The sequence below is a fragment of the Haliotis cracherodii genome, unplaced genomic scaffold, assembly GCF_022045235.1.
Source record: "Haliotis cracherodii isolate W230 unplaced genomic scaffold, xgHalCrac1.p SCAF_2, whole genome shotgun sequence".
NCBI lineage: Eukaryota > Metazoa > Mollusca > Gastropoda > Lepetellida > Haliotidae > Haliotis > Haliotis cracherodii.
This window is the reverse complement of record NW_027266275.1, coordinates 72,238,691-72,254,705: the sequence shown is the minus strand read 5'-3', so window position 1 is coordinate 72,254,705 and position 16,015 is coordinate 72,238,691. Positions and strand designations below refer to the sequence as shown.

At 42.0% G+C, this 16,015-nt stretch overlaps 1 protein-coding gene across 13 annotated transcripts in view; it reads right to left on the bottom strand.

Annotated features, from left to right (window-relative positions):
* Positions 1-274: 274 nt before the first annotated feature.
* LOC139468474 (collagen alpha-1(XXIII) chain-like) overlaps positions 275-16,015 on the bottom strand; it is a 144,409-nt gene continuing 128,668 nt past the window's right edge. For 9 of the 13 annotated variants that reach the window (XM_071250446.1, XM_071250445.1, XM_071250449.1 and 6 more), the window contains 3 exons: positions 15,239-15,325; positions 14,771-14,919; positions 275-4,307 (listed from right to left, as the gene is read on the bottom strand). In XM_071250446.1, coding sequence (XP_071106547.1) covers positions 14,776-14,919; positions 15,239-15,325 — 231 coding nt within the window. In that variant the 3' untranslated portion in view covers positions 275-4,307; positions 14,771-14,775. The remainder of the gene's footprint in view (positions 4,308-14,770; positions 14,920-15,238; positions 15,326-16,015) is intronic. The other 4 variants (XM_071250453.1, XM_071250455.1, XM_071250454.1 and 1 more) reach the window with 2 other exon arrangements.

Sequence of the window (16,015 nt, the reverse complement as noted above, 5' to 3'; positions counted from 1 at the left end):
AGAAGTCTGTCATGTACACTAGATGGGTGATATATGGTTGATAAGGGTGTTAGAACCTACACCGAAATGTCATTCCTAATGGTAATAAAGAAGTTGTTCATCCATATATCTTATCTTTACTTAGGTCTCCAACATCTAAATGCCTCTCAAAGAAGTTATCATAACCTCGTACACATTGCTACGAAATGTTGTCATTGGTTGTGTAACATTAACAGAGTCTCCCCATCAAAAGTTGAGCAGCATGTCTGCCTGTTGAATGAAGACAGAACTCTGGTGTAGGTTGATTGTTTTATTCATTAAATCTTCTGTAAACATACTGAGTTAATACATCAATTAGGCGGTTTACTGCAAGATATTACAACTGTTAAGAACAAAACAAATAAAATAGTCTTAGTTAATTGAGCTAAGTCATAAACATGTTCACGCAGATCTTGGATGGTTAGTCTATCGCTTGTTGGTCAGGATATTTCTCCATGAGAACCTCCAGCTGGACAGAAGGTGCAATGCTAGTGGATCATAAAGATTCAGTGAACATTCTGTCACAATATTGCAATGTTCTGGTTTACAAAAGTCTTTTGAGAAAAGGAGTATCAATGATATTTGCCAAACATGGATGGAAAACCATCCTGGTTACAATGAAACAAGCCGTAGATCTGACTTCATGACTTTCAAGAACAATTCAATAAACAAATAACATTTTCTACACTGTACAAGCAACAAGCCAATATGTACAAGTTCTACCCTACTCCCGGTAAACTGTCCTATTGTCTACCAGGCTCTCCCTCTACACTAGGCGTAGGCCAAAACGATTTCCTTAGATCAGCGAGATCTCAATGAGGGGGCTCTAATATTCAACCAAACAATCTAAATTTGAAGAATTGTTCATTCGACCAACACACCCTGAATAGAGGGTGATGTGAAAGATTATTACAACTAAGGGAGTTTGTGAGCCTAGAGATACTATTTGGGTCAAACTGATGGAATCTCAAGACTAAGGGAGAGTTCTTCCTTGGGACAGAATACTACTGGTTTGGAATCATATTGTTACACAGTTACATTCTAGGATGTCATTTTGCACAGAAACAATATGTTTTCTTGTTTTACAGATGTGCCCTAAATGTGTTAGAGTTTATAGAAATGACATGTTTATTTAAGGTAACTACCATCAAATCAGACCTCACAATAATTTATAATGTGTTGTTTTAAGTTCAAGTCTCCTGTTAACTGACGCAGATAACTGTAAAACAAGAAAACTGGTCTTGCCTTAATGTGTATCATATGTCTTAACCCTTTCAGTGCTGGGGTTAAAATGTTCTATATCTTAGGGCTCTACTGCACAGGCGGATTCAGAAGGGGGGTCCTGGGGGTTCGGAACCCCCCACCCCCTTTTGAAAACCAAATGTGGTATGTTATAGGCAGTAAAATTGACAGCTAGGATTTGATATTTTAGACCCTTCCCTTTTAAATATGCTGAATCCGCCTTTGTACTGTTTGACATCCTGAGCTTGCCCCGGGTTCTCACAGAGCTGGGTGGGTTCTAGCTGTGAGGGGAACAGGACCCTGGTGGGTGGGGGACTGACTCTGGTTATATGCCCTGTAGGTCCTCAAGGGACACTCGAAGCTATCCGATAAACTATAAACAGAGAAACTGCCATACATGACCAACAGTGTCACAGGCGTCGGGACCATCTTGTCCTGGTCTTTCAGGTCAAGATGGCCGACACATCCACCCTCACGGTTACAGGGGAAGAACTGGAATTCCCTCGTTAATTTTGTAATAGAGTAATGAATTAAGTTGCCCATTTAAACAATGAGTGCCGAATACAGGCAGCGGAGTTGTCTTCCCTGAGTTGTAAATGCTTGGTCGGGCAGAGCGAGATGGCAAATACCACTGTAGTCTGTTAAAGAACTCTATATTAATAGGACATACTATCATCCTAAATTCCAAATATTGTGAATAAAAACACAATCTCATACTGATAGCTTTATGATAAAAATGATACAGACTCGAAAAATCAATTTGCTTGAATAGCCTGTTATACAATAATCATTACAAGACATAAGCGTGTAAGCAAGCTCCTTGCCCTGCCTTAGAGCACATGCAGTGCAGGGAGTTCTGACACAGGGCTAACACACGAAGAGCCCCACTCGGAAGTAGACAACCAGTACATGAATATCACATGTCAACAAAACATGACCCTTGTAGAGTGCCCTACAAGACCATGTAGACATTGCTAATACACAAAGAAAAATTAAGCTGAATTACTGTTCATATTTGCTTTTTAACAGACAAAAGATCTATGAATGTCATTTTATACAGTAACGTTCGTAGATCTTAGATTCAGCACTGATTAATATTGTCTCATGGTAGTAGGAAGCTTTTTCATAACATTTTACACTAATATGGGTATCATACATTATTTTGTTACCATGGTTACTGCATGATATGTGTAAGATAACCATGATAACAGATGTGTTAGTACTACTGTGTCTGTGTATGCTGTAGACCTATACTACAAGATTGTTTAGGGTTATCTTCTGACTATAATGTATCAGTACTGACACTTTACAGGGCTAGACACTATTCCTGGGGAGACTTCCAAAACCAAACAAACAGCTTCGCATGTGTTACGACACTGAAAACAAGTCTAGATGAACAATTATAAAAAGATGGCAAAACTTCAACATAATCATGAAAGACCACTCGAAACAATTTCAGGCACGTCATTGATGATCAAAGTACGTCATTATGCTTGGTAAATGAATTTATTCACAAACTTCAAAAAGAGCCTAATGTGTCATCAGACTCACACAGAGCCTGATGAGGATGATGGGGTTTAGAAAAGATGCAACAAAAAGCACTGCCGAGGACAGTTGGCCATCGGTCGGCGTCATGGAGTTCACCTGGACTATTTTCATAAAGGGACAAATACTCAGCAAGAATGGTCACCAGACGCTGCCACTGTGAACAGAGGTTGTTGTACACAAAGTAGGATGGACACTCCATTCCTGATAATGGGATGAACATAAAATGAACACAAGTATATGTACAATCTCTCTGGCTGCAACGAACACAATAGACCCACTCTCGCTCGAACACTCGCACACACACACCCCATCCGCTCGCTGGCTGTAGCCATCTCCATCTATTCCTCGGACCAGTTCCACCATACAATCAAGTTTTACAAATAAATACCAATAAAATTTGCATCATTAATTTTGTTAACAAATAATTGTTACAAAATACATGTAGTAGGCCATCAATTGTTTCTACTAGACAACAAATAATTGAGTATTTCCATCACTCACAACAGCTACCTAATCCCAGTATCTTGTGGCAGACGACATTGTCCATGAGCAGACAACATTGTCCATGAGCAGACGGCAGTGTCCATAAGCAGACGACATTGACCATGAGCAGACGACATTGTCCATGACCAGACGACCTTGTCCATGAGCAGATGACATTGTCCATGACCAGACGACATTGTCCATGAGCAGGCGACATTGTCCATGAGCAGATTACATTTAACATGAACTATAGTAGTCCCAACTGGTTGACAGCAGGCTCAAAACACTCTATGATCCTTCTCACTGCATAATGCCACAAATCCTGTATTCTGAATATATCCAGTTGCTTGATCTTTACTTCTGCTGAATGACATCTGCTTTCTGAATGACGTTGGCTTTATGTCTGCTGTTTGCTTTCACAATGATGCCTGCTTCTTAATGATGACTGTTTTCTGAATGATGTCTGCTTTGTTTAATGACGTCTGCTTTCTGAATAGCATCTGCTTCTATATGCTGTCTGCTTTTGGAATGACGTCTGCTTCTAAACATTGAACACATCTGCTTTCTGAATAATGTCTGCTGGCTAACTGATGTATGTTTCTGATGTCTCAGGCCATTCCTGATGGCTTTCTCCATTGGTTAAAATCTGATTTTAAATGAGGTCTGCTGTTAGGTAAACATCTGTTGTAAGAATGACATCTGTTTGGCAACTATTCGATGCCAGGGTTGCCGTCTGCTGGGAGGATCGTGCCCTATGCTTGTAGATATGATGGAGGGAAGATGTAATGGTGACAGAAATATGAAGTGGCAAAAGATGCATGAATGCAGTAGTGTGTCTGTGTGTCTGAATATCTGTGGTACTGTGTTTAATCTTGGTGACAGTGATGTTGTGATGGCAGACAGGGAATCTTTCCCGCTGTCCGTCTCTGTGTCTCTAGGGGAATTCTGACTGATCATCTGGCTTGTCAAAGTATCCACATCCTGACAGTCATGCCCACCTACCTCGTGCCATGTCACTGAAACAGACAAATGGAACCGTCAGAAGTGGCTATAAAAACAACAAAAATAAGGTGCTAGTTTGATAAGTTTTATGGTTGAATGAATTGATTATTAGGGAACCTAACAATGCTTTAATACCAACTGTTGTACAATAACATCCACAGCTGTCTGCAAAACTCAAAATTATGTATTCAGATTTCCCCAATGATTATTAATATTCAGCCTAAATGTGAAACTAATGTCATGGTCCCTTTTAACAATCTTGTAGACAATCAACTCTCCATTGTGATAAAGATTATCATTTTGACTCAGCCTACTTGTTTATCTATGTGCTTCATCTATCTATATGCTATATGTCTTTATGTCTATGTGCCATATGTCTTTATGTCTATATGCCATATGTCTTTATGTCTATTTGCTATATGTCTTTATGTCTATATGCATATGTACATGTATGTTTTCCACTGTTGACGAGCATTTGGTCGCTGACATAAAAATATTTCAAGTTTTGGTTGACTTGTCTTTTAATACCGTATTTGACGTAATGAGCGCCCAGGGCACTCTCAAAATGAGAAAGAGGGGGTTCTTATTAAAATATTAATTTGGTGAAAAAAAGAGTTGAAAGATAAATTTTCGTGGTTTATGCTGACAGCCTGAAATGTTTATGTACGGCAGATATATTTTTCCAGAATTTAATTGCCCATAATTAATGGTGCATATAACACACGAGTGCGTATTACACGCAAATGAATAAGTCCTGTTTACATTGATCAATCAGAAGGGGTGCTAATTGGGATTGTTCACGTGCAAATATATTAGCAAATATCGCAGTGGGCGCTTATTATGTCGAAAATACGGTATAAAGTGCCGGTCAAAAGATGGGTAAAAGCAGGTCTCATATTTGTGGGAGATGGTCAATTTATTGCAGGATTTTACAATTCCATTGTCATGTGATTTCATGTACACATGATGAGTGAGTGAGTGAGTTATTATTTAACGTCACATAGGCAATATTTCAGCCATATCGTGACGAGGTACACATGATGAGTGAGTGTGTATGGCTTCAGGCCATTGTTTGTGCCCAGCCATGATATTGCTGGAATATTGCTAGAAGCTGAGTAGAACCATACTGCCTCACTCACGAAATACATGATGAAGTACACTATGGTGTATATTTGTTTATTTTAGTTCTCGTAACCTTTCCTCAGGGTCAAAGTTTCTAAGGGGGTAATTATAGATTCAAAATGTAACTTGATGTATAAGAGGCATTTAGAACTATATGAGTGTATGGATCAACTAATGACAATACTATGTATGACCAATACACTAACATAGTCAGAGAACTATTTTATTACACAATTCATTTCTCTTTAATTTCTTTTTAATACTGATTTACAGCTTTCTAGAATATTTTTTTTGATAATCTGGACTGGTTTTGATCAAATTAAATGAAGATATTCCAGTCAAGTTGCTACATGACAGTGGAGCAATTCTAGCCTAACTGTCACTTATCACTGTAAAGCACAACTTTTAATTAGAGGCATTATTCAATCAAAGCATGTTTGAAGTGTCCCCTGGGTCAGCCCAATCCCTATTGTCCCTGGCTTACCCCCAGGGCTTGGGGCTGGGGGAGGGTTACCCCCTAATGAAGTGTTGAGAGGGGATGTAAGGGGTCTGAGAGGGCCAATATTTGCAGAGTGTCTGATAAAGGGATCAGCCCTGCAGGCCAACAGGTGTCTGGTCAGCTCACAGGTCACTTGACCACAGCATGGACCTCACTGTTGGTGGAAAGTTACCATGGCTAGGGGCCATCTCAAACCCTCTCTGTCAATTTGTATCAAAACCAAGCTAGTAGAATAACATCTAGTCTCAGAAATGAACATATCTTATAGTTTTTAAATTATCTTGATAAAAATATAATAAAGAGCTGCCTAGAGATTCTCTTCATTTTCAGATACTGCAGTAATCTAGACTTGCCCACTAGTATAGACTTGCAGAGGCTTAAAGGGAATATATGTATGTCAAGTTCTTTATTATGAGGAACACAACGTTTTGGAGTATATGCTTACTCCTTCATCATGTGAGTGAGTATATACTCCGAAAAGTTGTGTTCCTCATAATAATGAACTTGACATACATATATTCTCTTCCTTACGTGAATCACTTCTAAATGCCTATCAAAGACCTTGCAGGGGCTTTATTGGATAAATTTGTTTCAGGGTCAATATGACAGACTTAGTCTGTCTTACAGACCCTGATACAAATATATATCAAATACAGCCCAGGCAAGTCTATAATGTTTGGCAAGTCTAGATCACTGCAGTATTTGAAAATGAAGAGGGCTCCTTTTTATTATATTTTTATTAAGATAACTGAACAACTGTTTTTTATGTACGATATGTTCATTTCAGTGACTAGATGTTAGTCTATGACAGACTATCAACCTAGCACCACAAGCTTGAGGAGGATGGGTTCACATGGAAGTGATACAGGTATTTGCTGTAAAATATGGTGGTTCTAGGGGATATACCGTATATTGCAGTTGATATCCTGCATGTGATACAGGGTTGCTGGCATTTATATATGGCCAATAAAAATATCCTGACACTTGCTAAAAGTGTATTGTAGCTATAACAGCACACCTTTACTGTTACAAATGCATTTGTGTTCATCTCATCAGTGGTACCCCACCCTACATACAGCTTGTCTATGGGCACGGGTGGCCCAGTCGTCTAAGGTGCCGCAATTCGCTGTGCAGAGTTGCGTCCCTTGGGCACGCCAGAAACCTATGATTGTGGGTTCGAATCCCGGTTCGCCCCGATTATGTTTCTAGGTTTGTCAGCACCATACCGTGCTCGTGGGTTTCACCGAAGTGGTAAACGTCTGAGACCTGCATCACTTCGGGCTTTCCTCCCACATTAAGCTGACACACCGTGATATAACTGGAATACTGTTAAAAGCGGCGTAAAACCCAACTCACTCACTCAATACAGCTTGTCTGTTTCCGATGCCTGCATGTTAAGACATGACTGGTTGGTAAGAGGCAACTAACGGGATTGGGTGGTCTGGCATCAGTTGATGCATGTCATCGTATCCCAATGGCCTAGATCGATGCTCATGGTGTCAATCACTGGATTGTCTGGTCCAGACTTGATTATTTACAGACCGCTGGAATATTGCTGGAATATTGCTGAGTGCAACAACCAACAAACAAAGCAAACTGACTGTATGAGCCCTTTCACCTCCCTCTGACTATTGAGATGGCCCCCCAAACAATGGTCAGTAGTGTATTGTGTTCAGCCAGCTGACCAGTGCCACATGGGTTTACACAGCATTAGGAGATAGAGGGTTTGTGGAGGGGGGGGGGAGGGAAAGAGGAAATAACCGCAGACTCAGCAAATTCATACCAAGCTGGCTGTAGGCCCTCGAGATGTACTCTGATTTCTGTCCACTTTGAATATCTATAAGCATATCTCATTAATAAATTCATTGATTTCATAACTGAGGTGTTGAAAGAAACTTTAAACACAAAATAGAAATTATAATAAATGGAGGGTGGGGTTGTGGGTGTTTGGGAGACAATACTGCAGACTCAGCAGGTTTATTCACTGCTGTCTGTAGGCCCCCTGAGCTCTGATATCAACTTTGAATATCTATAATAAGCAAATCTGATTGATATATTTATTGATGGTGTAACTGAGGTGTTGAAATAATCTTTGGACACCTGATTGAGATTAAAATACCAAATTAATTACCACCCCATCTCGTAAACATGTCAAGCTGGAGACTTCACAACACAACGGCACAAGTTATTCAATATGTAGAAACGAACAGTTTGACAGTTTTCACAACTTGACATTTTGATTTAGTCTCAGGGCAAACAATGTTACACAGTATTTCCTTATAACAAACAACCCAATAGCTTTGCAGAAGCTGTTCATGGCCGCCATCACGACTGACATATGCTGTTTCTGTGATGTGTGACACACAACTGTAGTCCGCTCATTAACAACCTAATTAACACCAAGCCATTAATTACAATCACTGCCCTGACAGGCGGCCCCAGGCAGTGTCAGCGCGGGGGGGACCCAGTCCCATATATTACCTCCCTCGTGTTGAGGAGTTGGCTGTTTGTGTGCACATTGAAAACAGATTAAATGGCAGGCAAACAAACACTACTTAATCATCTCCATTGGGATGAGCCGGACAAATCTAGAACATTAAATAAATGTTAAACTGTAACAATGGACATTGTTAAATGAAGGGGAATTGTGTTGCAATATAATTGTTGAAAAATGTTGATAAATAGGATTCAAAAGCCAGAAATCTTCTTGACTTTCCACTGCTAATGAGTAACTTTTCTCCATAAGAATCATACTACTCAAATGTTAAAGAACACCCGACTGGGTGTTCCTTAACTTCTTTTGAGCGGTATAGGTCCGATTTGATAAACATGTACTCTGAATACAAAAGGATGATAAGATGTATCAAAGCTTTTCAACATCATTTTGTACCCGGACCGTATCTTAGTGTGAACTGAATATGGAAATCTGGAGTCTTGACTCAGATGTGACTCAGAGTGGATATTTTTGTGTCCGTTCTTATTTTTTATGAGTATAGAATGCAAGAAAAAAACTCTGATTAAACCTCTGATAGTCTCCTTTTGTTTATCCTTCCCTTTAATAAACACTGAACATGTTTTCAAAATTATTCTTTCATTCATTGGAAATTATGCCAATGTAATTGAAATATCTGCACAGACATCGTTTCATTGGCAATACTGCCATTCTTGCAGGTCATTAGTCTAGATGATCCAGCTGCTAATATGGAAGAAAGAATACTGACATTTGTAGGCAGGTTACATTTCTTTAGATTCTTTGTTTTTCAAACTGAGCAAGTTGAAACATGACAAAATAACAAAAATTACCTGTTTGTTAATTTAACCTATTAAGGATATCTGATTACATATCACACATTTTTAGCTGTTTAAATAACTATCATGTTAAAGTGTTGTGTTTGTTGAATGGGGACATCTGTTGCATTTGTTGATTATTACCTATCATGACCCTCATCTGAAGGTGCTGGCGGAACGTGGGGCCAGACATGCCGATATCACGCACACCTGGGACCAGGGAGGGGGAGAGTCCCTTGATTGTTCTCTCTGATAGCTGGAACAATGCCGTTGTGTCATGGGACTACCATGTGACACCACCATTGCCTCTCTTCATGCTGGGCCAGGTGAGCCACTGTCACAGCTGGTCGGCCTCGGGCATCACTTACTGCCAGTGTGACCCCGGATTGGATGTGTGATCAGCGTGTCACTTGCCACACATCGCCAACACAGCGATCAGTGTGTGTCACTTGCCACACATCGCCAACACATCGATCAGTGTGTGTCACTTGCCACACATTGCCAACACAGTGATCAGTGTGTGTCACTTGCCACACATCGCCAACACAGCAATCAGTGTGTGTCACTTGCCACACATCGCCAACACAGCGATCAGTGTGTGTCACTTGCCACACATCGCCAACACAGCGATCAGTGTGTGTCACTTGCCACACATCGCCAACACAGCGATCAGTGTGTGTCACTTGCCACACATCGCCAACACAGCGATCAGTGTGTGTCACTTTCCACGCCTCCCCACCACAGCGATCAGTGTGTGTCACTTGCCACACATCGCCAACACAGCAATCAGTGTGTGTCACTTGCCACACATCGCCAACACAGCGATCAGTGTGTGTCACTTGCCACACATCGCCAACACAGCGATCAGTGTGTGTCACTTGCCACACATCGCCAACACAGCGATCAGTGTGTGTCACTTGCCACACATCGCCAACACAGCGATCAGTGTGTGTCACTTTCCACACATCGCCAACACAGCGATCAGTGTGTGTCACTTGCCACACATCGCCAACACAGCGATCAGTGTGTGTCACTTGCCACACATCGCCAACACAGTGATCAGTGTGTGTCACTTTCCACACATCGCCAACACAGCGATCAGTGTGTGTCACTTGCCACACATTGCCAACACAGCGATCAGTGTGTGTCACTTGCCAAACATTGCCAACACAGCGATCAGTGTGTGTCACTTGCCACACATCGCCAACACAGCGATCAGTGTGTGTCACTTGCCAAACATTGCCAACACAGCGATCAGTGTGTGTCACTTGCCACACATCGCCAACACAGCGACCAGTGTGTGTCACTTGCCAAACATCGCCAACATAGCGACCAGTATGTCACTTGCCAAACATCGCCAACAAAGCGACCAATGTGTCACTTGTCAAACATCGCCAACATAGCGACCAGTGTGTCACTTGCCAAACATTGCCAACATAGTGACCAGTATGTCACTTGCCAAACATCGCCAACATAGCGACCAATGTGTGTAACTAGCCACACATCAACAACATAGCGACCAGTGTGTCACTTGCCAAACATCGCCAACATAGTGACCAGTGTGTCACTTGCCGAACATCGCCAACATAGCGACCAGTGTGTCACTTGCCAAAAATCGTCAACATAGGGACCAGTGTGTCACTTGCCAAACATCACCAACTTAGTGACCAGTGTGTCACTTGCCAAACATCGCCAACAGAGCGACCAGTGTGTCACTAGCCACACATCGCTAACATAGCGACCAGTGTGTCACTTGCCAAACATCGCCAACATATTTTGGATTATTTCACTGCAGGCACAATTTCCTTTTATGATAGACTATAATGACACAAGGACAATATGCCATGATATGAGCTCATATGAAGCTTTGGTAGATGTGGACTCATAACACCAGGTGAGATAACACTAGGGCTGATGAGCACTAAGGGAATACTAGAGGAATATATTGTGTAGATGGGCTTCAACTAGCTGGCTGACATTTGAAGGTTAATGGCCGACCATTAATTCTAGAGAGGAGAACCTGTACATACTTCTGATGGCAAAACAAGGGTATTAATCTGTCAGGCTTGTATCTGCTCTCTCCAGAAAGTTGGTGGTCACTGACCATGTGATTAATCTGCCTGACCAGCTGATACAGTGGACATAGGGCAGCTGTATTGTCCAGCTGTAGTCTGGAGTCTCCAGCCGGGAGATAACGGAGATAAACACCGGGAGATATCAGTGATACATGCTTGAAGATACCGGGTACATTCCGTATAGAACAGTTAACATGGTAGTCGAGACATCACAGGGCCACTCGGCTGACGCTGATACTTGTACATTCGAACACCCATGATCACAATGTCACTCTCACCATATATTGGTTGAATTGTAGAAACCACCTAACAATGCTCATTGTGTGATGTCTGGCCAACGTCCATCCCAAGACTCGTGATACAGACGTGTCTATATTGTTTGTAGTCTCCACTGTACACTCAAACTGATGCATAGAGCATCTTCATAGTACTTCTGTAACTGTAACATGAGTGAGTGAGTGAGTTGGGTTTAACGCTGCTTTGAACAATATTCCAGTTATCACCGCGTGTCAGCTTGATGTGGGAGGAGAGCCCAAAGTGATGCAGGTCTAAGAGGTTTACCACTTTGGTTAAACCCAGAGCACGGGTATGGTGCCGACAAACCTTAAAACATAATTGGGGCGAACCCGGGATTCAAACCCACAATCTTAGGTTCCTGGGAGGCCTAAGGGATACAACTCTGCACAGTGAATTGTTGTGCCTAACACGACCAGGCAACTGTAACATGAAAGGGTGGGCTACAGAGTCACTGCTGTGACATCCAGAAAAGGCCTCATCAATGTTACTTCTTGTTGTCAAGTGAGTGAGTGAGTGAGTTCGGTTTAACACCGTTTTTACCAGTATTCAAGTTATATCGCGGCGTAATGCGGGAGGAAAGCCCCAAGTGATGTAGGTCTTAGACGGTTACCACTCTGGTAAAACCCACGAGCACGGGTGCTGACAAACCTAGAAACATAATTGGGGCGAACCGAGAATCGAACCCACAATTTCTGGCGTGCCCAAGGGAAGCAACTCTGCACAGCGAATCGTGGCGCCTTAGACGACTGGGCCATCCCTGCCCCCCTCTTGTTGTCAAGGCCAAAGTGAGTGAGTGACTTGGGTTTTATGTCATTTTTGTCAATATTGAAACAATATCATGTCGGAGAAACCAGAAACACCTTTAAACATTGTACCCATCTGGGAAAAGAGCCCAGACCTTTGGTGGAACAAGTGAAGGCTTTTATCACTAGACTGCTCCACTGTCCCTTAATGCGAAAGATGAATAAGTTCAAGTCACATAGACATTAAAACAAACGGTCAAGACAGTTTGGAGTTGTTTGTTTGTTTGTTTGTTTGTTGTCTAATGCCACACAATATAACAGCTCTATGGCTGCTGCCTATAAATAATCAAATCTGGATCAGACAAACCAGTGGTTGACATTGTGAGCATCGACACTCAATGAGCCTAGTCACTGAGCCTGACCACAGATCTGTCAGATTGTCTCTTATGACCACCACAGTTTACTAGAGCAAACTCTGAGCCCGGTTTGAAATTACTGTTGATTATTTACCTGAAACATTCTCTTGAACTTCTGATGTGTAGTGGTTTGACCGAAGCATACATATTAAACCTTCCTCCTTTTACAACATTCAGGATTGGCACATATATATATATAACAGAAAAAGACTTTGTGGCTCTAGGAGGAATTAATGCTTATTTCTGGTATTATATTGAGGTAATATTTTAAGGTTAACAGAGTAAGAAAACTCTCAGCCATATTCTGAACTCTTGTTGTCACCTCCATCAGCTATCAACAACTTATATTGACAATCAATTCATTACATCACAGCAATAAAAATAATATTTCTGGAAAGATGTAAGAGTCCTTCATGCAATATTTTTTGGATTAGGGTAACATGTTGGTAAGATATTACACCATGATGCAGTTCAGTATGATATAAAGGGAAGTAAGGTTATGTGATAGAGAGATATTTTTAAATTGTTCTCACATACTTGACTGATATATGTCATATTCCACATGCTCATTCCCCGGTGCCCAAGTGCACATGTACCCGTGTGCATCACTTGGTGCCCCAGGGCACATATACCTGTATCCCTGCCTTGATATATGTCATATTCCACATGTGCATCACTTGGTGCCCCAGGGCACATATACCTGTATCCCTGCCTTGATATATGTCATATTTAACATGTGCATCACTTGGTGCCCCAGGGCACATATACCTGTATCCCTGCCTTGATATATGTCATATTTAACATGTGCATCACTTAGTGCCCCAGGGCACATATACCTGATATGCCATGATATATGCATTATACCACATGCTTATCACTCGGTGCCCAAGTGCACATGTCCCATGCAGTGTGGTCAGATTCATACGGTGGCACCACAGATTACTGGCACAGTTAAAACAAAATGCGAAATAGTGCAGTGCCCCCCTCCCATGCAGTGCCTCATTGACAGGAGCAGATTAGAGTATACATGGAAATTCACATTCTAAGATAAAGGACTTCAAATATATATGTGTTAAGGTAGCTGATGCAGTAGATAGGCCTGTCAGTGGTCTTGCTAATGGTGTCTGATATCCTATCATGGTAAAACTGCAGGTATGTACACAGGATTCCGTGAGTTCTGTGTCTGTATTTATCGGGTATCCGAGTTTGCTGGGTCATCCATCTTCCCCAGGCAAGAGAGTTATCTTCCCCAAGCAAGAGAGTTATCTTCCCCAGGCAAGAGAGTTAACTGGCTATAAAAGTCCAGTTTCCACCCTTGCTGAACTTGGCTGGTATTATGGAGTTACATTTTGGCTGGGCTAATGAGTCTATGCATAGTCCAATCAAAATCGCACAATGAAATCCAAATCCGGTTCATTATCTGTTGTGCAGATTTTGATCGATTGCAGGATTTGAAAAGCATGTGCACCGCCAACTTGTTGTCAACAGATATTTTCCAAATCTTTTCATGTTTTTAATCAAGGTGCTCACGTGATTTGATGCTTTTTCGCGATGTAAGACCCGTTTTATCACAATATAGGTCTTGATTATCGATCAGATCATCCTGACTTTGTGCCGCCATTTTGTTTGAAGATTGGTAGATAGGAGACGCTTTGAAGGGACATAACTGGTAATAGCCAATGGTGGTGCTACGATCAAGCCCAGTAATTCCAGCCTAGTTCGGCAAGGGGGGAAACTGGACTTTTAATGTCAGTTAACTCTCTTGCCTCGGGAAGATGTGGTTGACATATCTTCTGAACCATAAGAACAAGCCCAAAATATATCATTTTTCATAAAAACCAATATGATTTTTATCCTCCTTCAATAAGTCTGAGGCAAGTCATATTACAGAGAGAAGGAAGCAGTGATTGACTGTTGAAATGATGTGGTTGGGCATGAATGTTTAACATAACCTGGCCTTACCCTGCATTTCTATAAGACAGCACAGAAGAGTGCACTTTGTAATCAATGCATATCATCCACACTGGAGCCCCATACCTGATCTACGGCCGCAAGATCTTGCGCTGCTTACGTCGGGATTTGTGCAGCGAGCGGGCACTCCTGGCCTCATAACTTGTGTCTCCGCAGCCTGTGATTGGAAGTCCATCTGGGCCTACCGGACACGGGGCATCCAGTCCAGGCAGCCCCTACAATGCATGCATGCATTCAAGGTCATAGTTCAAGGTCATAAGTGGTTAGATGTGTAAAATTACGAACAACATTCACATGCAGACAACAATGATGCCATCACGTCTTGAAGACGCAGGTGGAAGTCTTCATTGTTTTACCATCTGTTTATAGCAACCTTTCAGTGGGTCCACTGCCTGGAAGTCTTCATGCTATAAACAGATCTGATTTGTTCCGTTCGTAATTTAACACTTGGCATGACCATGTCATATATTTCATATCATTCCAGGAGTCTAGGGTGCAAGCATTAGGGCGGCAAGCAAAGAGGTCAAAGGTTACCTGGTTCGGTGGCATCCTCCAACCACACCCGGGCAGAGGGAGCCCGTCGGGACCGATGGGACAGGGAGCGTCTAGCCCGGGGCTGCCCTGCGCAGGGAGGAGAGTTAGTGCGGTTAGTTGCGAGACAGACAACATGGAGGCCACCACCTGGGTTATGTATATCGATATCGGGGCAGCAGCAACCATAGACGGTCAAGGTGGTGTATGTCATCAGGTCAAGGTCATACTGAGGTCATGACCTTGCCTGGCTTGATGGTGGACTGTGTGGGAGTACAAGGTGTAGATGTTCCATTGTGTTTCCGAAGGAGTGTGTGTGTGTGACAATGACAACATATAACAGCAATCAAATGGTGCAAGAAGTACAGTAACTGAAAGTTTAAAAAACTCTTTACCAGTGGAAAGGTTTAGAATTGAATAAAACTGTGTTTAGAAGATAAAGAACTTGTCGAAGGGTGTGCATTATCAAGGTGTTCCAATTGAAGGGTGTGCATCATCAAGGTGTGTCTGTTGAAGGGTGTGCATGATCAAGGTGTGTCTGTTGAAGGGTGTGCATCATCAAGGTGTGTCTGTTGAAGAAGGGTGTGCATTATCAAGGTGTGTGTGTTAAAGAAGGGTGTGCATTATCAAGGTGTGTCTGTTGAAGGGTGTGCATCATCAAGGTGTGTCTGTTGAAGGGTGTGCATCATCAAGGTGTGTCTGTAGAAGAAGGGTGTGCATCATCAAGGTGTGTCTGTTGAAGCAGGGTGTGCATCATCAAGGTGTGTGTGTTAAAGAAGG